At 39.1% G+C, this 24,660-nt stretch overlaps 1 protein-coding gene across 6 annotated transcripts in view; it reads right to left on the bottom strand.

The window, feature by feature from the left end:
• RBKS (ribokinase) overlaps nucleotides 1–24,660 on the bottom strand; it is a 54,610-nt gene that overhangs the window by 18,516 nt on the left and 11,434 nt on the right. For 5 of the 6 annotated variants that reach the window (XM_075863466.1, XM_075863469.1, XM_075863468.1 and 2 more), the window contains 5 exons: nucleotides 19,960–20,092; nucleotides 8,950–9,013; nucleotides 7,306–7,368; nucleotides 4,170–4,334; nucleotides 1,412–1,503 (listed from right to left, as the gene is read on the bottom strand). In XM_075863466.1, the coding sequence (XP_075719581.1) occupies nucleotides 1,412–1,503; nucleotides 4,170–4,334; nucleotides 7,306–7,368; nucleotides 8,950–9,013; nucleotides 19,960–20,092 (517 nt within the window). The remainder of the gene's footprint in view (nucleotides 1–1,411; nucleotides 1,504–4,169; nucleotides 4,335–7,305; nucleotides 7,369–8,949; nucleotides 9,014–19,959; nucleotides 20,093–24,660) is intronic. The other variant, XM_075863472.1, reaches the window with a different exon arrangement.

Raw genomic sequence — 24,660 nt, 5'->3', positions numbered from 1 at the left:
CTAAGGCGGGGCTTAATGTTATGCCGGTGCAGAGGCCAACACTATTATTACCCCGGTACCCACCGCCAACTGGGGTGCCGGGAAGAGCCAGGTACGAACCAGTACCCGACCATCTGTAGTGATGGTCGGGCACTGGGACGGCCGCAGGTTGGTATTATTAGGCTGGGAAAGGCCAACCACAGTGGCCCTTCCCGTCCTGGTAATGCCAGGCTACTGCTGCTGTGTTGTATCTGGCTGGTTATGAAAAATGGGGGGGACCCCACGTCATTTAAAAAAAAAACTAATTGGAAAGAACGTTGTGGGATTCCCCCATTTTTATACTCAGCCAGATACAACACAGCAGCAGCAGGCTAGCATTACCAGGGTGGGGAGGGCCACTGTGTTTGGCCTTTCCCAGGCGCGAGATTGTATTGAATTGGCATCATGACGAATCGTATAATTTAACGCAATTCAAGAACAGTTACGGGTGGACACATCTGTAGATAGAGAAGAAGAAATGTTACTCTAAATATAAGTGATCGGTTGTTGAATATTGTAATCACTTATTTTGATTTATATCTTCCGATGGAAAAGCAGAATGACAACCAATATGGCCGCCATTCTATCTCCCACACAGATCTCCACCCAGCTTCCCCAGACCCCTGAATGGCAATCTGGCCTAGTGATGGAGTAAAACATACCCTCAATCTGGTAATGCTATTTAACTAGGCAGATTTACCATTCAGAGGTCTGGAAAAGCTGGATGACACAGTCACACCTATTGCTTATCATCACCTAGCTTTCCCAAAGAAAAACAGCCAAAACAAAACCCTCTGTATGACCCAGTATGAAATCAGAGGCATATGGAGGTAGAGTAATACTCTGTTCACATGGCAGAAATCTAGAGGCGAAACGCGCCGCGGATTCTGAGGCAAAATTCTTGATTATTTTTTTCATATAGAAGTGTCCTGACAAATCTTTGGGCGGATTCTGCCCAAACCTCTCATTGAAGGGAATAGGAGGAGGAATCTTTCTACTGACGGCAGGAATAATTCCACAGCGGATTTTGTGTTGGAACCCACCAACCAAATTTCACCGTGTGAACGGACACGAAGGCCTCATGTACACGACTGTCATTTTTTTAAATACTGATGCATTCAATTCTATGGGCCACGGACACCTTCCTGTATATTTACGGGTGTGTGTCGGAGCCGTTGGAATTTTTTTCATTTACGGACCGCGCTCCTATACTTTACAGTGGGAGCACGGTCTGCGGAGTATATACTGACCGTGTGTATGAGGCCTTAGTCACCGCTATTCACACCTGTTTTATATGGAGCCATAATATGAACTGGTGTACGAGGCCTAAGAGTGAGGAGACACTCGCTGGAAGCTCAGGACGCACAGATCCCAGGCAGCGTCAGACCCTCACCTCGCTCTCATTGCAGCAGAAGACGTCGGTGTAGGTGTAGAAGGCGGGTGCTAGATCAGCCATGGCGGGAGCAGGGTTAAAGATCGTCTTCACTATAGAAAGACAAAACAGACACAAAAAAAATGCAAATAATAAAACCTAATAAATATTATTCTCCCCCGATGTCCCGGGACTCTACGTCAGGCCTCATAGGTATTCGATTCTTGGTGGATCCCAGCGAAATCATCAGGATCTGCCAATAAATCTCCACTGTTTACCCTGCAGGTGTGTAGATGCTTCGTCACATGAACCGCACTGAACAATTAAATTTTTCCGTCACTTTTGAACATCAAATCTCCTATTTTATCTACATATGATGTTGGTAAAATATGTAAAAAATTTAATCGTCTTGTGCTGATTTGGAGTTATATCATGACTTATGCTCCAGTCACATCCAGAGCTGCATTGACAATCTTACTGGTTGCCATGTGGAATCAGTCAGCGCTGTGCGGACAGAAGCCACCCTAAGACGCACTTTGTCAGATATAGTTTGACATCCCCTGTTGGACCTGTGGTACATATTGGTTGGCACCCAGCTTTCCCAGGTACAACTAATAAATGTGATAGAAGAGGATGACAAATGTACAGGAGAGATTTTCTCTCTCCTTCCAGTAACAAAGGCTCTCATGACAGAGCTGCTGGGGGCGATCGTGAGCTACATATGAATGATCTTTCTAAAATGCACATGAAAAATGCAATAAAAAAACATCTTATCTGCATAAGTCATAGCAGCCTTGTGGCCCGTGGCTCTCTGACAACTTGGCTGCACTCCGTCCTACAGCTGGGGTTAATAATCCCCTGTGAAGACGACTTTCCTTATTAAATTGAAAATGTCTCCTCCTGGAGCAACAGGAACGCAGGCCGGAGACCAGAACACACAGAGAGAGCGGCAAGGGAATTTTTTATAAAAGGGGCCTGCGGATTAAACTAATTATTAACAACAATATACCTGGACTAAATCTGCTTCTACTTATTGTACTAAGGTGATAACGCTGCCCGGTCTACTCACTGACCATCGTCTAGTACTGGATTATTAAAATACAGAATGAAAAAAAGAATATAACTACTATAATACTGCTCCCTATATACAAGAATATAACTACTATAATACTGCCCCCTATTTACAAGAATATAACTACTATAATACTGCCCCTATATACAAGAATATAACTACTATAATACTGCTCCTATATACAAGAATATAACTACTATAATACTGCCTCCTTTATACAAGAATATAACTACTATAATACTGCCCTATATACAAGAATATAACTACTATAATACTGCCCCTATATACAAGAATATAACTACTATAATACTGCCCCCTATTTACAAGAATATAACTACTATAATACTGCCCCTATATACAGGAATATAACTACTATAATACTGCCCCCTATTTACAAGAATATAACTACTATAGTACTGCCCCCCTATATACAAGAATATAACTACTATAATACTGTCCCCTATATACAGGAATATAACTACTATAATACTGCCCCCTATTTACAAGAATATAACTACTATAATACTGCTCCTATATACAAGAATATAACTACTATAATACTGCTCCTATATACAAGAATATAACTACTATAATACTGCCCTATATACAAGAATATAACTACTATAATACTGCCCCCTATATACAAGAATATAACTACTATAATACTGCCCCTATATACAAGAATATAACTACTATAATACTGCCCTCTATGTACAAGAATATAACTACTATAATACTGCCCCCTATTTACAAGACTATAACTACTATAATACTGCTCCCTATATACAAGAATATAACTACTATAATACTGCCCCCTATATGCAAGAATATAACCACTATAATACTGCCCTCCTATATACAAGAATATAACTACTATAATACTGCCCTCCTATATACAAGAATATAACTACTATAATACTGCCCCCTATATACAAGAATATAACTACTATAATACTGCCCCCTATATACAAGAATATAACTACTATAATACTGCTCCTATACACAAGAATATAACTACTATAATATTGCCCCCTATATACAAGAATATAACTACTATAATACTGCCCCCTATATACAAGAATATAACTACTATAATACTGCCCCCTATATACAAGAATATAACTACTATAATACTGCCCCTATATACAAGAATATAACTACTATAATACTGCCCCCTATATACAAGAATATAACTACTATAATACTGCCCCCTATATACAAGAATATAACTACTATAATACTGCCCCCTATATACAAGAATATAACTACTATAATACTGCTCCTATACACAAGAATATAACTACTATAATATTGCCCCCTATATACAAGAATATAACTACTATAATACTGCCCCCTATATACAAGAATATAACTACTATAATACTGCCCCCTATATACAAGAATATAACTACTATAATACTGCCCCTATATACAAGAATATAACTACTATAATACTGCCCCCTATATACAAGAATATAACTACTATAATACTGCCCGTATATACAAGAATATAACTACTATAATACTGCCCCCTATATACAAGAATATAACTACTATAATACTACCCCTATATACAAGAATATAACTACTATAATACCGCCTCTATATACAAGAATATAACTACTATAATACTGCTCCTATATACAAGAATATAACTACTATAATACTGCCCCCTATATACAGGAATATAAGAGTTGATTATCTCACCACCACTCTTGTGTGCAATTTTCAAGGCCTCGAGTGACACTTTAGGGCTGATCTCCAGCTGGCACACCATTACCCGGGCTGCAGAAATAGCGGCTGATGCTTTTGTAAGATCTTGTGGATTTAGTAGCAAATTGGCCCCAGCGACAATAATAATGGCGTTCTGTCCTGTGGAAAAAAATATTCATGATAAAGCAGTCCACCAAAAAAAATAATCCAGAAATCTCCTATAACATAAATCCTGAAGTTTTCCTCGTCTGACAGGTTCTTAAAAAATGTATTCAACAGTTTATGCGTTATATTTGCCACCCAGTTTTCCAGGAAAGCGTTCTAGTTATGTCCCGTGTTAGATCCCTATTATTAGTGATCTGTATATAGGGACAGAAGGGAACACATAAATTGTGTCTTCACAAGTTAACCTATATAGTAAAAAAAAATATATATACACTACCGTTCAAAAGTTTAGGGTCACTTAGAAATTTCCTTATTTTTGCAAGAAAAGCACAGTTTTTTTCAATGAAGATAACATTAAATTAATCAGAAATCCACTCTATACATTGTTAATGTGCTAAATGACTATTCTAGCTGCAAACGTCTGGTTTTTAATGCAATATCTACATAGGTGTATAGAGGCCAATTTCCAGCAACCATCACTGCAGTGTTCTAATGGTACATTGTGTTTGCTAACTGTGTTAGAAGGCTAATGGATGATTAGAAAACACTTGAAAACCCTTGTGCAATTATGTTAGCACCGCTGTAAACAGTTTTGCTGTTTAGAGGAGCTATAAAACTGACCTTCCTTTGAGCTAGTTGAGAATCTGGAGCATTACATTTGTGGGTTCGATTAAACTCTCAAAATGGCTAGAAAAAGAGAGCTTTCATGTGAGACTCGACAGTCTATTCTTGTTCTTAGAAATGAAGGCTATTCCATGCGAGAAATTGCCAAGAAACTGAAGATTTCCTACAACGGTGTGTACTACTCCCTTCAGAGGACAGCGCAAACAGGCTCTAACCAGAGTAGAAAGAGAAGTGGGAGGCCCCGCTGCACAACTGAGCAACAAGACAAGTACATTAGAGTCTCTAGTTTGAGAAATAGACGCCTCACAGGTCCTCAACTGGCAGCTTCATTAAATAGTACCCGCAAAACGCCAGTGTCAACGTCTACAGTGAAGAGGCGACTCCGGGATGCTGGCCTTCAGGGCAGAGTGGCAAAGAAAAAGCCATATCTGAGACTGGCTAATAAAAGGAAAAGTTTAATATGGGCAAAAGCTCAGACATCGGACAGAGGAAGATTGGAAAAAAGTGTTATGGACAGATGAATCGAAGCTTGAGGTGTTTGGATCACACAGAAGAACATTTGTGAGACGCAGAACAACTGAAAAGATGCTGGAAGAGCGCCTGACGCCATCTGTCAAGCATGGTGGAGGTAATGTGATGGTCTGGGGTTGCTTTGGTGCTGGTAAAGTGGGAGATTTGTACAAGGTAAAAGGGATTTTGAATAAGGAAGGCTATCACTCCGCAACGCCATGCCATACCCTGTGGACAGCGCTTGATTGGAGCCAATTTCATCCTACAACAGGACAATGACCCAAAGCACCTCCAAATGATGCAAGAACTATTTAGGGAAGAAGCCGGCAGCTGGTATTCTATCTGTAATGGAGTGGCCAGCGCAGGCACCAGATCTCAACCCCATAGAGCTGTTGTGGGAGGAGCTTGACCGTATGGTACGCAAGAAGTGCCCATCAAGCCAATCCAACTTGTGGGAGGGGCTTCTGGAAGCATGGGGGGAAATTTCTCCCGATTATCTCAGCAAATTAACAGCTCGAATGCCAAAGGTCTGCAATGCTGGAATTGCTGCAAATGGAGCAGTCCAAGACCAAAGCAAAGTCTGAAGGAGAAAATTATTATTTCAAATAAAAATCATTATTTCTAACCTTGTCAATGTCTGGACTATATTTTCTAGTCATTTTGCAACTCATTTGATAAATATAAGTGTGAGTTTTCATGGAAAACACAAAATTGTCTGGGTGACCCCAAACTTCAGAACGGTAGTGTATATTAATACATACCGGAAATAAAACATTTTTATAAAAATACAAAGAAATAATAAAATAAAAAAAAAAGTAAATATATACAAAAATAAAAAACATCCCTCCACGAGTCAATTCACACAGAGTTTTTTTTACACTGATTTTGTTGCGGAAAAGGCGTCGGAATTATCGCCAAAAAACTGCCCAAATAGCCCCTCTTTGCAATGGGAGGCAGAGACGTTTTTTTTCCCAGGCGGCTTTTGTCGGCTTCCAAAAAAAAAAAAAAATAGTCTTCGAGTGGTTTCCGCCTCTAACCTGCCATTGAAATCAATGGAAGACAGAAAAAAAAAAACCTGTGTCGCTAGTTTTGAGTTTTTTACGCCGATTCTTTCCTGCGTTCCTTGCATTAGATTAGTCAGCCGCAGGCAAAAAAAAAAAAAAATGCTAAAAACGCAGGAAAAGGAAAAAAAAAAGCGCTGACAGTCCAAAATCGGATTCTGCGTGCAAAAATCTCAGTGTGAACTAGGCCAAAAAGTAAAACATTTTTCCAAACCCACATGAACGAATATGAAACGTCCTGAAAGACACAAAGGCATTTTCTGCATGAGCGTCCGATGGTCAGACATTAATATGTTCCTATCACGCAGAACGTTACCCGGAACATACAATCGTTACCCCCGGGGGCTTTTTTTCGCCTCTTTTACTCTGTCCCGATCTGCTTTTGTGTCTTTAACATAATCATACAGGTAAATTATTTTCTTGTTAAAGCCCCAAACGTTTCATAAAGCCATTAATAAATCCCCCTTTGCCCTTCGAGTTTCAATTCGTTACCGTTTTCAAAAAATCTCTCTCCTGTCCTGATAGTTTGCTACAATGTATCAGTGCAGGAAAAATGTATCAGTCTGAAGTACAGGCTGTTTTGACTGTACACAACTGTAACAAACCCTCAGCTGTCAAAAGTATTAGGTCAGGATGTATTTCAGCCTCTGGATGTAAACAAAAATGTCCATTGACAGCAAGCAGAGATCTTGAAAATTGTGAGAAATTGAAAGCATTTCACTGTATATCTTATTTTCCGTTGTCATTTTTCAGAAGAACGAGGTCTTCACCTTCTGCGTTCACAATAATGGAGGCTGCTCCGGTGGCGGCTGCTCCGGTCTGAAACACAAAGTCTGGAAGAAAAAAGGAACGCGTTAATGGCGACCGCGCGTACATTTCATTCTATCATTTAACGTGGACGTACAGGGCACAGATAATCATAGGAATATTAAAACTCCAGAAATCCTGCGCCGACCACATCAGTCAGGAGAACGGCGCCAAGTGAAAACGACTTTCAGATGTGAAAAGGAGCAGAGACGGTAAAGTACAGCCCCGTGCTCCGAGCGGAGCGACAGAAGACTCCGGGAACAAGACCGTGAAATGATGGGGACTGTAGTCGTAATGAGTTGTACAACCAAACGGTAATTAGGGGCATATTAACAGTCCTCCAGAAATACTCTGTACTGCTGTGGACCCTGCTCCTTTCACTATGTAACTCTTAAGCCTTGTTCATACGGCGCTCAAAAGAACCGATGTGTAAACGCGTCAAAACCGTTAGCGTTTTTGCAAAGCGCGCCTTAAAGTACAGTCACGCGTAGAAAAATAAAAGGCGTCGTATGCACTGCAATGCGTTTTTCCATTAATGTCAATGGGAAGCTTAAAGCACGCGTTTTTTTCAGCACGTGAAACACGGCAAAAACGCGTCAAATCAACGCTGTGTGAACAAGGCCTTACTCTGAGACCTCCAATAAGATCAGCACTCTCCTCTCCTGAAATACTCTGCACTGCTGGAGAAACTGCTCCTTCTAGTATATAACTCGGACTCTGAGGCCTTCTAAAATATCAGCACCCTCCTCTCCTGAAATACTCTGTGCTGATTGGGACTCTGCTCCTTTCACTATAACTCTCTATGACTCCTCACAAGATCCACATACACCTCTCCTGAAAAACCATGTGCTGCTGTGGAACCTGCTCCTTCCATTATGTAACTCTTACTCTGAGACCTTCTATAAGATCAGCACTCTCCTCTCCTGAAATGCTCTGCGCTGCTGGAGACAGTGCTCCTTTCACTATGTATATCTCAGTCTGTGATCATTTAGCTTCCGTTTCCTCACATTTCTGTAGCTCTGGCGCAGCGTGCTTTCTATTCTACTAGATAACTGGAAAACTGGCAGGTTCCATCATGGAGCTTTAAATAACGGAAGTATTGATGGAAGCGGTAAGATTTGGTCCATAGTGACATTGGCGCGGTGGTCAGTGGTTGACCTATTACTGTGGACGACATCAGCGCAGTTAGGAAATACAAAGCGTTTTTTTACGTAAGCGTATTTAAAAAACGTCTCATATGAAAAAGAAGCCTCAGGTCAATTCTTTGACCCGTAAGATGTGCCAAAAACGCACCAAATGTTCCCACAGTCAATGGGAGTCCTAACTGCCCTCCCATAAAAAGCGCAAAAAAACAAGTGGAAAACGCATAAAAAACGCCTGTATTTTAAAAAGTGCTTCACAAGAAACACTGGCGTATTTGACACGTTTACTTTTGAGCGCGGTGTGAACATGCCCCAAGTCTGGTATTTTTATGTTTTGGATTCCTGGAAATCTCCTCCAATCACTCCCATCATTTCTCGTATCACTGCAGACGAGCGTCCTGTAAAGGTGGTGGTCAGCAGATGGAGCAGACCTCAGTGTCTGTGGTCAGTAACACATTCAGCTACCTGTGCAGACATTGTTCTTCTTGAAGTTTTCTACGTAATTGATTCCAAAAGAGTCGTCACCGACCTGCAGGAGAGAAGACGCCATTACTGGAGAAGAACAACGCTGGAGATAAGAGAAGAACGTCCCGGCCGTCAGCGGATCCACATCGGAAACTCGTCCCGTCGAATGTGAGGAAATCTCCGGCTCCGTTCACATCACGCCAGAACCTTCCGTTGGCTGACAAGCATGCGTCGGACATGGGACGCAACTCATCACAAAAAAAACTAAACCTAAATTTTTAGACAATTTTTACACCCTCCTCGTGTCTAGAAAAAGGGCGTGGCCAAGAGTCTTGAAATGCGCCAAATTTATTAATGGTGTGCGCCATTTTTTTAAATGCAAAATATTGAAGTTTGATGCGACAACTTGTGCAATGGCGCAGTTCCTACCGGTCTGCTCTAGTTTTATCCTAACTTTAGGGCAGTGGAAGCAAATATGCCCCATTGTTTCAATTCCTCATCAACTTCAAAATCCCTGCTTGCTGTGCTGTCTGAAAATTGGAACATGTGCACTGTAACTGCTATGGGGTCACTGGTTGGCAATTCTGGGGTCAGTGTAGAACATTTCCTGGCAATAATGGGGGCAAAGTAGCTGTTATCGGGGAACCATAGATGGCATTTATGTGGTTAATATGGCTCCCCATCTTTTTTACATAATGTTGGAATCCATGGATGTAATTTGGTATCAGAAATTTTCAAAAAGTTCTGAGACGGGACGGGAGGTGATACAAAAATATGTTTTTACAGCTTTTTTTTTCAAATTTTTCCACATACATGAAAATAAGGTAAATCAGGTCGCCAAAAAATCAGAGCAAAATATAAATTTTCCGCGCGCCGGAGTCCCGGAGGCAGCAATAAAGCTCTAATACCTCCAGAAGGTGCAGTGTCTGACAGGAGAAGTCCCCGGCCATAACACGGGATGAGGAATTTCATCAACACTCGGCTTCCAGGAACAGCGGCGACCCCCACTGAGTATCCTGGAGCCCGTCCAACGCAGCACGGAGAAAGAGTTCTGGGAAGAGCCGATATCAAACCAGCCAGGTGATAAATAAGTCAGGGAGCGTTCACACCATGTCAGGACTGTGCCAGGAGACTACCCGCAGGGCACGACTGTACAGAGAACATTAACACGACACGTGAAGAACGCGACTGTAAAAACATCATACTGCGTATATAGAGGGAAATACACATACAGAAGTGTAGATAAAATGTGCAAAGCTTTATAGTATACTCCCTAGGTGGCAGTATTATAGTAGTTATATTCTTGTATATAGGGAGCAGTATTATAGTAGTTATATTCTTGTATATAGGGGGCAGTATTATAGTAGTTATATTCTTGTATATAGGGGGCAGTATTATAGTAGTTATATTCTTGTATATAGGGGGCAGTATTATAGTAGTTATATTCTTGTCCATAGGGGGGGCAGTAACATAGTAGTTATATTCCTGTATATAGGGAGCAGTATTATAGTAGTTATATTCCTGTATATAGGGAGCAGTATTATAGTAGATATATTCTTCTATATAGGGGGCAGTATTATAGTAGATATATTCTTGCATAAAGAGGCAGTATTATAGTAGTTATATACTTGTATATAGGGAGCAGTATTATAGTAGTTATATTCTTGTATATAGGGGGCAGTATTATAGTAGATATATTCTTGCATATAGAGGCAGTATTATAGTAGTTATATTCTTGTATATAGGAGCAGTATTATAGTAGTTATATTCTTGTATATAGAGGCAGTATTATAGTAGTTATATTCTTGTATATAGGGGCAGTATTATAGTAGTTATATTCTTGTATATAGGAGCAGTATTATAGTAGTTATATTCTTGTATATAGGGGGCAGTATTATAGTAGTTATATTCTTGTATATAGGCGCACTATTATAGTAGTTATATTCTTGTATATAAGGGCAGTATTATAGTAGTTATATTCTTGTATATAGGAGCAGTATTATAGTAGTTATATCCTTGTATATAGGAGCAGTATTATAGTAGTTATATTCTTGTATATAGGAAGCAGTATTATAGTAGTTATATTCTTGTATATAGGGGCAGTATTATAGTAGTTATATTTTTGTATATAGTGGGCAGTATTATAGTAGTTATATTCTTGTATATAGGAGCAGTATTATAGTAGTTATATTCTTGTATATAGGGGCAGTATTATAGTAGTTATATTCTTGTATATAGGGGCAGTATTATAGTAGTAATATTCTTGTATATAGGGGCAGTATTATAGTAGCTATATTCTTGTATATAGAGAGCAGTATTATAGTAGTTATATTCTTGTATATAGGAGGCAGTATTATAGTAGTTATATTCTTGTATATAGGGGTCAGTATTATTGTAGTTATATTCTTGTATATAGGAGCAGTATTATAGTAGTTATATTCTTGTATATAGGAGCAGTATTATAGTAGTTATATTCTTGTATATAAAGGCAGTATTATAGTAGTTATATTCTTGTATATAGGAGCAGTATTATAGTAGTTATATTCTTGTATATAGGAGCAGTATTATAGTAGTTATATTCCTGTATATAGTAGCAGTATTATAGTAGTTATATTCTTGTATATAGGGAGCAGTATTATAGTAGTTATATTCTTGTATATAGGGGCAGTATTATAGTAGTTATATTCTTGTATATAGGAGCAGTATTATAGTAGTTATATTCTTGTATATAGGAGCAGTATTATAGTAGTTATATTCCTGTATATAGTAGCAGTATTATAGTAGTTATATTCTTGTATATAGGAGCAGTATTATAGTAGTTATATTCCTGTATATAGTAGCAGTATTATAGTAGTTATATTCTTGTATATAGGGAGCAGTATTATAGTAGTTATATTCTTGTATATAGGGGCAGTATTATAGTAGTTATATTCTTGTATATAGGAGCAGTATTATAGTAGTTATATTCCTGTATATAGGAGCAGTATTATAGTAGTTATATTCTTGTATATAGGAGCAGTATTATAGTAGTTATATTCTTGTATATAGGAGCAGTATTATAGTAGTTATATTCTTGTATATAGGTGGCAGTATTATAGTAGTTATATTCTTGTATATAGGGGGCAGTATTATAGTAGTTATATTCTTGTATATAGGGGGCAGTATTATAGTAGTTATATTCTTGTCCATAGGGGGGGCAGTAACATAGTAGTTATATTCCTGTATATAGGGAGCAGTATTATAGTAGTTATATTCCTGTATATAGGGAGCAGTATTATAGTAGATATATTCTTCTATATAGGGGGCAGTATTATAATAGATATATTCTTGCATATAGAGGCAGTATTATAGTAGTTATATACTTGTATATAGGGAGCAGTATTATAGTAGTTATATTCTTGTATATAGGGGGCAGTATTATAGTAGATATATTCTTGCATATAGAGGCAGTATTATAGTAGTTATATTCTTGTATATAGGAGCAGTATTATAGTAGTTATATTCTTGTATATAGAGGCAGTATTATAGTAGTTATATTCTTGTATATAGGGGCAGTATTATAGTAGTTATATTCTTGTATATAGGAGCAGTATTATAGTAGTTATATTCTTGTATATAGGGGGCAGTATTATAGTAGTTATATTCTTGTATATAGGAGCACTATTATAGTAGTTATATTCTTGTATATAAGGGCAGTATTATAGTAGTTATATTCTTGTATATAGGAGCAGTATTATAGTAGTTATATCCTTGTATATAGGAGCAGTATTATAGTAGTTATATTCTTGTATATAGGAAGCAGTATTATAGTAGTTATATTCTTGTATATAGGGGCAGTATTATAGTAGTTATATTTTTGTATATAGTGGGCAGTATTATAGTAGTTATATTCTTGTATATAGGAGCAGTATTATAGTAGTTATATTCTTGTATATAGGGGCAGTATTATAGTAGTTATATTCTTGTATATAGGGGCAGTATTATAGTAGTAATATTCTTGTATATAGGGGCAGTATTATAGTAGCTATATTCTTGTATATAGAGAGCAGTATTATAGTAGTTATATTCTTGTATATAGGAGGCAGTATTATAGTAGTTATATTCTTGTATATAGGGGTCAGTATTATTGTAGTTATATTCTTGTATATAGGAGCAGTATTATAGTAGTTATATTCTTGTATATAGGAGCAGTATTATAGTAGTTATATTCTTGTATATAAAGGCAGTATTATAGTAGTTATATTCTTGTATATAGGAGGCAGTATTATAGTAGTTATATTCTTGTATATAGGAGGCAGTATTATAGTAGTTATATTCTTGTATATAGGGAGCAGTATTATAGTAGTTATATTCTTGTATATAGGGGCAGTATTATAGTAGTTATATTCTTGTATATAGGAGCAGTATTATAGTAGTTATATTCTTGTATATAGGAGCAGTATTATAGTAGTTATATTCCTGTATATAGTAGCAGTATTATAGTAGTTATATTCTTGTATATAGGGGCAGTATTATAGTAGTTATATTCTTGTATATAGGAGCAGTATTATTGTAGTTATATTCTTGTATATAGGAGCAGTATTATAGTAGTTATATTCTTGTATATAGGAGGCAGTATTATAGTAGTTAAATTCTTGTATATAGGAGGCAGTATTATAGTAGTTATATTCTTGTATATAGGGGGCAGTATTATAGTAGTTATATTCTTGTGTATAGGAGGCAGTATTATAGTAGTTATATTCTTGTATATAGGAGGCAGTATTATAGTAGTTATATTCTTGTATATAGGGAGCAGTATTATAGTAGTTATATTCTTGTATATAGGGGCAGTATTATAGTAGTTATATTCTTGTATATAGGAGGCAGTATTATAGTAGTTATAATCTTGTATATAGGGGGCAGTATTATAGTAGTTATATTCTTGTGTATAGGAGGCAATATTATAGTCGTTATATTCTTGTATATAGGGGCAGTATTATAGTAGTTATATTCTTGTATATAGGAGCAGTATTATAGTAGTTATATTCTTGTACATAGGGGGCAGTATTATAGTAGTTATATTCTTGTATATAGGGGCAGTATTATAGTAGTTATATTCTTGAACATAGGGGCAGTATTATAGTAGTTATATTCTTGAACATAGGGGCAGTATTATAGTAGTTATATTCTTGTATATAGGGGCAGTATTACAGTAGTTATATTCTAGTATATAGGAGGCAGTATTATAGTAGTTATATTCTTGTATATAGGGGGCAGTATTATAGTAGTTATATTCTTCTATATATGGGCAGTATTATAGTAGTTATATTCCTGCATATAGGGGCAGTATTATAGTAGTTATATTCTTGTATATAGGGGCAGAATTATAGTAGTTATATTCTAGTATATAGGAGGCAGTATTATAGTAGTTATATTCTTGTATATAGGGGGCAGTATTATAGTAGTTATATTCTTGTATATAGGGAGCAGTATTATAGTAGTTATATTCTTGTATACAGGGGGCAGTATTATAGTAGTTATATTCTTGTATATAGGAGCAGTATTATAGTAGTTATATTCTTGTATACATTGGCAGTATTATAGTAGTTATATTCTTGTATATAGTGGCAGTATTATAGTAGTTATATTCTTGTATATAGGGGGCAGTATTATAGTAGTTAAATTCTTGTATATAGGAGGCAGTATTATAGTAGTTATATTCTTGTATATAGGGGGCAGTATTATAGTAGTTATATTCTTGTATATAGGGGCAGTATTATAGTAGTTATATTCTTGTATATAGGAGCAGTATTATAGTAGTTATATTCTTGTATATAGGGGGCAGTATTATAGTAGTTATATTCTTGTATATAGGGGCAGTATTATAGTAGTTATATTCTTGAACATAGGGGCAGTATTATAGTAGTTATATTCTTGTATATAGGGGCAGTATTACAGTAGTTATATTATTGTATATAGGGGCAGTATTACAGTAGTTATATTCTTGAACATAGGGGCAGTATTACAGTAGTTATATTATTGTATATAGGAGCAGTATTATAGTAGTTATATTCTTGTATATAGGGGGCAGTATTATAGTAGTTATATTCTTGTATATAGGAGCAGTATTATAGTAGTTATATTCTTGTATATAGGAGCAGTATTATAGTAGTTATATTCTTGTATATAGGAGCAGTATTATAGTAGTTATATTCTTGTACATAGGGGGCAGTATTATAGTAGTTATATTCTTGTATATAGGGGCAGTATTATAGTAGTTATATTCTTGAACATAGGGGCAGTATTATAGTAGTTATATTCTTGAACATAGGGGCAGTATTATAGTAGTTATATTCTTGTATATAGGGGCAGTATTACAGTAGTTATATTATTGTATATAGGAGCAGTATTATAGTAGTTATATTCTTCTATATATGGGCAGTATTATAGTAGTTATATTCCTGCATATAGGGGCAGTATTATAGTAGTTATATTCTTGTATATAGGGGCAGAATTATAGTAGTTATATTCTAGTATATAGGAGGCAGTATTATAGTAGTTATATTCTTGTATATAGGGGGCAGTATTATAGTAGTTATATTCTTGTATATAGGGAGCAGTATTATAGTAGTTATATTCTTGTATACAGGGGGCAGTATTATAGTAGTTATATTCTTGTATATAGGAGCAGTATTATAGTAGTTATATTCTTGTATACATTGGCAGTATTATAGTAGTTATATTCTTGTATATAGTGGCAGTATTATAGTAGTTATATTCTTGTATATAGGGGGCAGTATTATAGTAGTTAAATTCTTGTATATAGGAGGCAGTATTATAGTAGTTATATTCTTGTATATAGGGGGCAGTATTATAGTAGTTATATTTTTGTATATAGGGGCAGTATTATAGTAGTTATATTCTTGTATATAGGAGCAGTATTATAGTAGTTATATTCTTGTATATAGGGGGCAGTATTATAGTAGTTATATTCTTGAACATAGGGGCAGTATTATAGTAGTTATATTCTTGTATATAGGGGCAGTATTACAGTAGTTATATTATTGTATATAGGGGCAGTATTACAGTAGTTATATTCTTGAACATAGGGGCAGTATTACAGTAGTTATATTATTGTATATAGGAGCAGTATTATAGTAGTTATATTCTTGTATATAGGGGCAGTATTATAGTAGTTATATTCTTGTATATAGGAGCAGTATTATAGTAGTTATATTCTTGTATATAGGAGCAGTATTATAGTAGTTATATTCTTGTATATAGGGGTAGTATTATAGTAATTATATTCTTGTATATAGGAGCAGTATTATAGTAGTTTATAGGGGCAGTATTATAGTAGTTATATTCTTGTATATAGGGGGCAGTATTATAGTAGTTATATTCTTGCATATAGGGAGCAGTATTATAGTAGTTATAGTCTTGTATATAGTTGCAGTATTTTAGTATTTACATTCTTGTATATGGGGATCAGTATTAGGGCATGACCACACGTGGCGGATTTCCTCCGCAACTGTCCGCATCAATGCCGCACAGAATCTGCGTTGCAGATTCTGCTGCGGATCTGCACAAAATGTGCAGTACATTGATGCGGACTAGCTGCTGCGGACTGCGGTAAAAGTGCTTCCCTTCTCTCTATCAGTGCAGGATACAGAGAAGGGACAGCACTTTCCCTAGTGAAAGTAAACGATTTTCATACTTACCGCCCGTTGTCTTGGTGACGCGTCCCTCTTTCGGCATCCAGCCCGACCTCCCTGGATGACGCGCCAGTCCATGTGACCGCTGCAGCCTGTGCTTGGCCTGTGATTGGCTGCAACCGTCACTTAGACTGAAACGTCATCCTGGGAAGCCGGACTGGAGACAGAAGCAGGGAGTTCTCGGTAAGTATGAACTTATATTTTTTTTACAGGTTGCTCTATATTGTGATCGGTAGTCACTGTCCCGGGTGCAGAAACAGTTACTGCCGATCGCTTAACTCTTTCAGCACCCTGGACAGTGACTATTTACAGACGTCTCCTAGCAACGCTCCCGTCATTACGGGAGCCCCATTGACTTCCTCAGTCTGGCTGTAGACCTAGAAATACATAGGTCCAGCCAGAATGAAGAAATGTCAAGTTAAAAAAGCAAGACGCATCCGCAGCACACATAACATGTGCATGACAGCTGCGGACTTCATTGCGGAAATTAGAATCTCCATTGAAGTCAATGGAGAAATTCCGCCATGAGTCCGCCACTGCTCCGCAACAGACAGAGCATGCTGCGGACACCAAATTCCGCTCCGCAGCCTATGCTCCGCAGCGGAATTGTACGCATCGTCTAAACGAACACTGCTAAATTAAAGTGAAAGTCAATGGAGAAACGGCTCCGCTGCGGATTAACGCTGCGGAGTGTCCGCAGCAGAATTTAAGTGAAATTCCGCCACGTGTGAACCCAGCCTTATAGTAGTTATATTCTTGTATATAGTGGGCAGTATTATAGTAGTTATATTATTGTATATAGGAGCAGTATTATAGTAGTTATATTTTTGTATATAGGAGCAGTATTATAGTAGTTATATTCTTGTATATAGGAGCAGTATTATAGTAGTTTATAGGGGACAGTATTATAGTAGTTATATTCTTGTATACAGGGGCAGTATTATAGTAGTTATATTCTTGTATATAGGGGCAGTATTATAGTAATTATATTCTTGTATATAGGAGCAGTATTATAGTATTTATATTCTTGTATATAGGAGCAGTATTATAGTAGTTTATAGGGGCAGTATTATAGTAGTTATATTCTTGTATATAGTGGCACTATTATAGTAGTTATATTCTTGTATATAGTGGCAGTATTATAGTAGTTATATTCTTGTATATGGGGAGCAGTATTATAGTAGTTATATTCTTGTATATAGGGGCACTATTATAGTAGTTATATTCTTGTATATAGTGGCAGTATTATAGTAGTTATATTCTTGTATATGGGGAGCAGTATTATAGTAGTTATATTCTTGTATATAGGGGCAGCATTATAGTAGTTATATTCTTGTATATAGTGAGCAGTATTATAGTAGTTATATTCTTGTATATAGGGGCAGTATTATAGTAGTTATATTCTTGTATATAGGAGCAGTATTATAGTATTTATATTCCTGTATATAGGGGGCAGTATTATAGTAGTTATATTCTTGTATATAGGAGCAGTATTATAGTATTTATATTCCTGTATATAGGGGTAGTATTATAGTAGTTATATTCTTGTATATAGTGGCAGTATTTTAGTAGTTATATTCTTGTATATAGGAGCAGTATTATAGTAGTTATATTCTTGTATATACTGGCAGTATTTTAGTAGTTATATTCTTGTATATAGGAGCAGTATTATAGCAGTTACGTTATATGACTCACATTAATTATTTTTATCCTGTGGGATTGGTATATTGTCCTATATTTAGTATCCCATAGTAAAGGGTTGTTGGCGACAATAAAATACTCTCAGACGTCTGACAAGTGGCTCTTTTAGTTCCAGACATTCTTTTTGTAGACAAGCATAAGAATAAATCATAAGGTCAGGACATGAGCATGAATCGGCCATGCAGTAGGTTAACCAATGAGTGGTCAGCTATACTGAGGACATATGGTCACATACATGCCGTGGAGCAGCCAATGTGAAGATCTCTAATTATTTCTATTATAGAAGCTCTAGCCACAAATACGTGTCTCATTTCCATCAGTACAGCATGAATGACATCACTGCTATGCAAATAGAGGTTTTATATTAACAGGGTGACATCACTACCCTCCCCATACATTTCATATATTAATATGGTGACATCACTTCTCCAAATATGAAATGAATAAAATGAAATGTTTCATTTTATCAGTGATGTCACTATGATCCGACTATATATAATTGAGCGGACCATAGGTTTATATCTATGTGATGAATAGTCGTGTGTTAGGTCATTACTGGAATTTTTGAATATAGAATTTCGGTCAAATCTGAACAATATCCCATTGACGGTTCTTCTCATTGTTAAAAAAAAACCAAAAACAGTAATGTATATTTATACTGCTCCATAGGGGAATTCCAGTGATAACTTGTGGAGTCGGGGATAGATTCAAGGATTTCCAATAAATTTAGAAACAAATCGCTTCATTTCTGTTTATAGTCCTCCATACTGGCTACAAGCCTGGCGCTTCTATCGGCAGCTTAAAGGGAAACTCCAACCATCCCTCACATATGTGGCTCCTTCGCTGTTCATTGTGAAGCATATGTGCTCCCTTGCAGTCACTGTTACAGTATGGTTTCTACATTGTAGCAGCTATCTCCATGACAACTATTTTCACACGCTGAGAAACATTACTTAGATTCCACCCCTTCATGTCGCTGAACTTCTCTTTTCTCAGACTTTAGTTAAAGGGGCTGTCAGAATTATAAAAAAACATTATTTTTTTTTTTTTTCAAGAAACAGCGCCGCTCTGGTCTATGGACTGTGTCTGGAATTGCAGCTATATAAGCGAATATAACCGAGCTACAATACCAGAAACAGCCGATGCCCCTTTTTTCTAAACCCGAACAATCCCTTTAAGCAGGTGCAAACCCTCTTGTGACAACTTAGCTCCGCCCACAATGAGAAAGATCTACAAAAAGTGTGAGTTGGAAATGATGCATCATGGGACATAACAAATGACAAGTAAGAGATCTACAATACAATCTTCAGGCCCATTCGGAATTGTTCTCCTACTAGGGGGTCATCAGTGTAGCATGAGGTGATGGTTGGAGTTTTCCTTTAAGTCACGACATCTTTAATTACAGAATCTTCCGGCTTCATTCCGGACATAGATTGTACCATTCCAGCATGAGGTCGGCGTGTAGGAACGCAGTGATTCATCGGAATGTAATGTCTATGAGACTGAACACAGAGCTCAGGGTTTATTTGGTCTCCGAACGCAAGGAATTTCCTACATGACACTGAAGGACCCCGTGCGGATTTCCTGTTTATTAGGACGTAGGACGCTGCGTTACCTTGCAGACCATGGCTGTGCGGGCTCCGAGTCGAGACGCTTGTATACATTGATTTGCTCCTTTGCCCCCGAATCCGATGAAAAACTTGCTCCCGTGTATGGTCTCTCCAGCGCTGGGCAGACGAGGGGTTAAGCTGCGGAAACATTAGGAGACAAGTTTTCCTTATTCATCTTTTTATCAGTTTCTGGAAAAGCCGAGTGGCACCCAATCCGGGCACCTTCCGCTGGGGTGGTCGACCAGCGATCCTACATGGCAAATCTACCTGGATATCCAGTGGTCCATCCACTGGGGGATTTGCCATTTGGAATTTGATCCTCCAGATTTACTATATTACACGCCAGAAATTGGCGCAAATCTAAGCCTGGTGAAAATTTCAATTTCTGTCGTTAGGACCGTCTCTTAAAAAATGTGGCGCGTTTTACTCCAACGATTTTGTGTTTAAGACTGGCCTATGTAACGGCAGTCCTATAAAACCTACCCCTATATGTTTTCGTCCCTCATTATTGTCAAGACCTCTACTTGCTGTCAGTGAATGGACACATTCAAATTGACAAGCCTGCTTACTGAAAAACCATCGGCAGCCCGAATCTCTCTGCTGTCACAATATCCGTGCAGGAAATGAATCAGCCGCGAGTTTAGGCTCACCTACACTTCATACAATTGTAACAAACCCTCAGCTGTGAGAAGCATTATGTCAGAACAGATTTTCAGCATGAATATGAATAGTCATCCCATTCATTGACTGCATGCAGTGATTGTGCAAATAGTGAGAAATTTAAACACAAAGTTTTCATTATTATAATGCAGAACACGCAGCCCCCTATAGTTACGCCCCTGTTCCTGGTGTCATCATAAAGACGGGAATTAGGAAGTGTTGGGTAAGCAGAGATTAGTGGGATGATTGACTTCACGCGGAGTTATTCCTCCTCTGCCGTGACTCATTGTACAAGGAGAGAGATCCTGCTCCGGTGATTGAGAAGCAGCTCTCGGGGGGCTTCACTGTGCACATTGTGACCTCGTGCTGAACTACCCCCATTATCTCCTCATATTTTATGAGAATTCCTCTTCATTTCTTTTTCCTGTTCCCAATTAAAAGGCTCAGAAGTTCCAGCCTGCGCTTAAGTGGCTTTACCTGATCTTGGTTTAATAGTTTTTACACAAAGAAAAAAAAAGAATTTTGAAAATGTCGGGACCCTACAAAGTGACAGAGACATCAAAGGTTATTCAGAAGGCTTAGAAATGAAAAAATAATAACTCCCTTCACATAATGTAGATCAGAACTAGCGCATAGCACCAGTATTTCAGTGTGAGCACAAACCATGTGAACAGCTCTGTGTCCAGACAGTAAATGAGGCAGCGCTCTCTCTCTCTGCCAGCAGGAAGTCCCAGCATGCCTCAGGCTCAAATCGGCAACTTAGCATCTAATATATGTGTGTCAGTGTATGTGTGTGTATATATATCTGAGCCTGTAAATGTCAGTGAGTGCATATGTGTATCATTTAGTGTATATGTGCATGTCAGCGTATATGTGTGTGTTAGTGTGTGTCTGTGCCTGTGTGTCAGTCAGTGCATGCGTCAATGAGTGTGTGTCTATATATATATATACACACACACACACACACACAGATGTAGCCGTCTTTATCTTGACTTTTAACACATTAGATAAACAGTGGCACGATCCTTTATCTTGACATAATCAGTGGCTTTTGTTGTGTGATATCGCGCTGCAGCAAGTGATCAGAGTAAGTTAAAGATGGCTACATATGTGTATATATATATTTGTGTACAACTCTCTGCATGTCAATAGGGAACAGAATTAATTTGGTGAATAGAGAGAGGTGGACCAGAGGAGGGGCACAGAAAGGGGCATTATTTAGGCCAGGGTTACATGTGTCCTCTATTCACTGGCAGCATCTTTGATGTAACATTTGCAGCAGATCAGTAGATAAGAGGCGTCTGATTTTACTAGCAGATTTTACTGTCCCATTCCCAAAGTATTCTCCAGGTCTCCGTAAGAACAGTTATTGGCGCTTATATTAGCCGGAGGGGGTTACATGAAAGAGCACGTGTAGATTTCGGATCACACAAAATCACTGTCCGACCTTCCTTTTGAGAAACTTATATGTATAGCCGGCCATACGCCATTATAAAAAAAAGTCGCTAATGTTGCAGGATCAGCTGATTATGTGTATGGGGTCTCCTGACTGTCCCCTGGTGGTAGACGTTGGGAGAAAGAAGGATCGGCCATGTTGGATTTCCCATGCCTGATCTTTGTCAATAGGATCTGGCCGCAGCTTATTCCCCTCCCATTGAAAAAAACCTATGCATTCTCAGGCCGTGCGATCGCTCTCAGGCCGTGCGCTCGCTCTCAGGCCGTGCGCTCGCTCTCAGGCCGTGCGCTCTCAGACCGGATTCACACAAGCATGTTCGGTCCATAAAGGACGGAACGTATTTCGGCCGGAAGTCCCGGACCGGACACACTGCAGGGAGCCGGGCTCCTAGCATCATAGTTATGTACGATGCTAGGAGTCCCTGCCGCGCTGCCGGACAACTGTCCCTTCCTGTAATCATGTTTTCAGTACGGGACAGTAGTTCCACGGAGAGGCAGGGACTCCTAGCGTCGTACATAACTATGATGCTAGGAGCCCGGCTCCCTGCAGTGTGTTCGGTCCGGGACTTGCGGCCGAAATACGTTCCGTCCTTTACGGACCGAACATGCTCGTGTGAATCCAGCCTTGGTGGAGTCGGGAGAAATAACCGTTCGACCAGCTTAACTGTAGTTTTTTTACAGGCAGAAAATTCTTGTAAAGGATCTGCCAGGCACTACGTCTGTGGATACTCCCAGGATTAATCAATCGACACCTGAGGCCAGACCTCTTAGACTGACACCTGCTCCCACCAATCAGGGTGGCAGGCTCAGGAGTGGGAGAGCCTATCGCGGCCTGGTCAGTCGGAGTTAGCTCCGCCCCCTGTCCATTTATACCTGCCGTTTTCTCTTCATTGCTTGTTATTCTTCTTGGATTCCTGGCCCCACTGCTGCCTTGCTCCAGCCTGCTTCTGCCTTGCTTCAGTTCCCGCTTATCCTGCTTCGCTCTGCCCCTGGCTTGCTTCCTGCTCCGTGCTCTGCGTTTGTATACTCCACTACATCCTGATCCTGACTGGCTCGTTCACCACTCCGTTTCCTCACGGTGTTCCGTGGGCTACTGCCCCTTCCCTTGCTTGTTCCCGGTTTGTATCCCCTTGCACTTAGTCAGCCTAGGGACCGCCGCCAAGTTGTACCCCGTCGCCTAGGGCGGGTCGTTGCAAGTAGGCAGGGACAGGGCGGTGGGTAGATTAGGGCTCACTTGGTCCCTTCACCTCCTTCCTGCCATAACATAAACAAGCCCATACCTAGTCTACCATTTCTCCTACGCTGACGCTATCATGGACCCCCTTGAGACCCTGACCCAGCAGATGCAGGGCCTCTCCCTACGGGTCCAGGCCCTGGCTCACAGGGTCAACCAGTCTGACGCTGCCATAGCAGTCACCTCACCTCTAGAACCCGACCTCAAGTTACCTGACCGGTTCTCAGGGGACCGTAAGACTTTTCTCTCCTTCCGGGAGAGTTGCAGACTTTACTTCCGTCTAAAACCTCACTCCTCAGGTTCCGAGAACCAGCGGGTGGGTATCATTATATCCCGACTCCAGGAAGGGCCCCAAGAGTGGGCCTTCTCCTTGGCTCCTGACGCCCCTGAACTTTCCTCCGTCTATCGTTTTTTCTCTGCCCTCGGACTCATTTACGACGAGACTGACAGGACTGCCTTAGCCGAGAGTCAGCTGGTGACCTTACGTCAGGGTAGGAGACCTGTTGAGGAATACTGTTCTGATTTTAGAAAGTGGTGCGTAGCTTCTCGGTGGAACGACCCGGCCCTAAGGTGCCAGTTTAGGTTAGGATTATCTGACGCCCTGAAGGATCTGCTTGTTAGCTACCCCTCTTCTGACTCCCTAGACCAGGTTATGGCCCTAGCAGTACGACTTGACCGACGTCTCAGGGAACGTCAGCTTGAACGTTTCAATGTTTTCCCCTCTGACTTCCCTGCGATTGCCCCCGAGGTTCCGTCTCCTCGCTCTTCCACGGAAGACTCGGAGGTACCTATGCAACTCGGGGCCTCCATGTCCCCTCGACAACGTAGAGAGTTCCGCAGGAAGAATGGTCTCTGCTTCTATTGTGGGGGTGACAAGCATCTACTGAACACCTGTCCCAGGCGCAAGAATAAGCAGCCGGAAAACTTCCGCGCCTAAGTGATCATCGGGGAGGTCACTTGGGCGCACAGGTATTTCCCGTTAATATGAAACGCAATAAAATTTTGCTTCCCTTTCAGGTCTCGTTTGCTGGCCGGTCTGCCACTGGCAGTGCCTTCGTGGATTCTGGCTCATCTGCTAATATCATGTCTGTGGAATTTGCTATGTCTCTAAAAATGCCTTTTATTGATTTGCCTTATCCTGTCCCGGTAGTGGGTATCGACTCCACTCCTCTTGCTAATGGTTATTTTACTCAGCATACTCCTGTTTTTGAACTCCTGGTTGGCTCCATGCATTTGGAGCAGTGCTCTGTACTGGTGATGCAGGGATTATCGTCCGATCTGGTATTAGGTCTTCCCTGGTTGCAGCTGCATAATCCCACGTTTGATTGGAATACTGGGGATCTCACCAAATGGGGTA

Source organism: Rhinoderma darwinii, chromosome 4, assembly GCF_050947455.1.
Source record: "Rhinoderma darwinii isolate aRhiDar2 chromosome 4, aRhiDar2.hap1, whole genome shotgun sequence".
NCBI classification, from domain to species: domain Eukaryota; kingdom Metazoa; phylum Chordata; class Amphibia; order Anura; family Rhinodermatidae; genus Rhinoderma; species Rhinoderma darwinii.
Note: the sequence above shows the minus strand (reverse complement) of the source record. Positions and strands in the feature narration are given on the sequence as shown.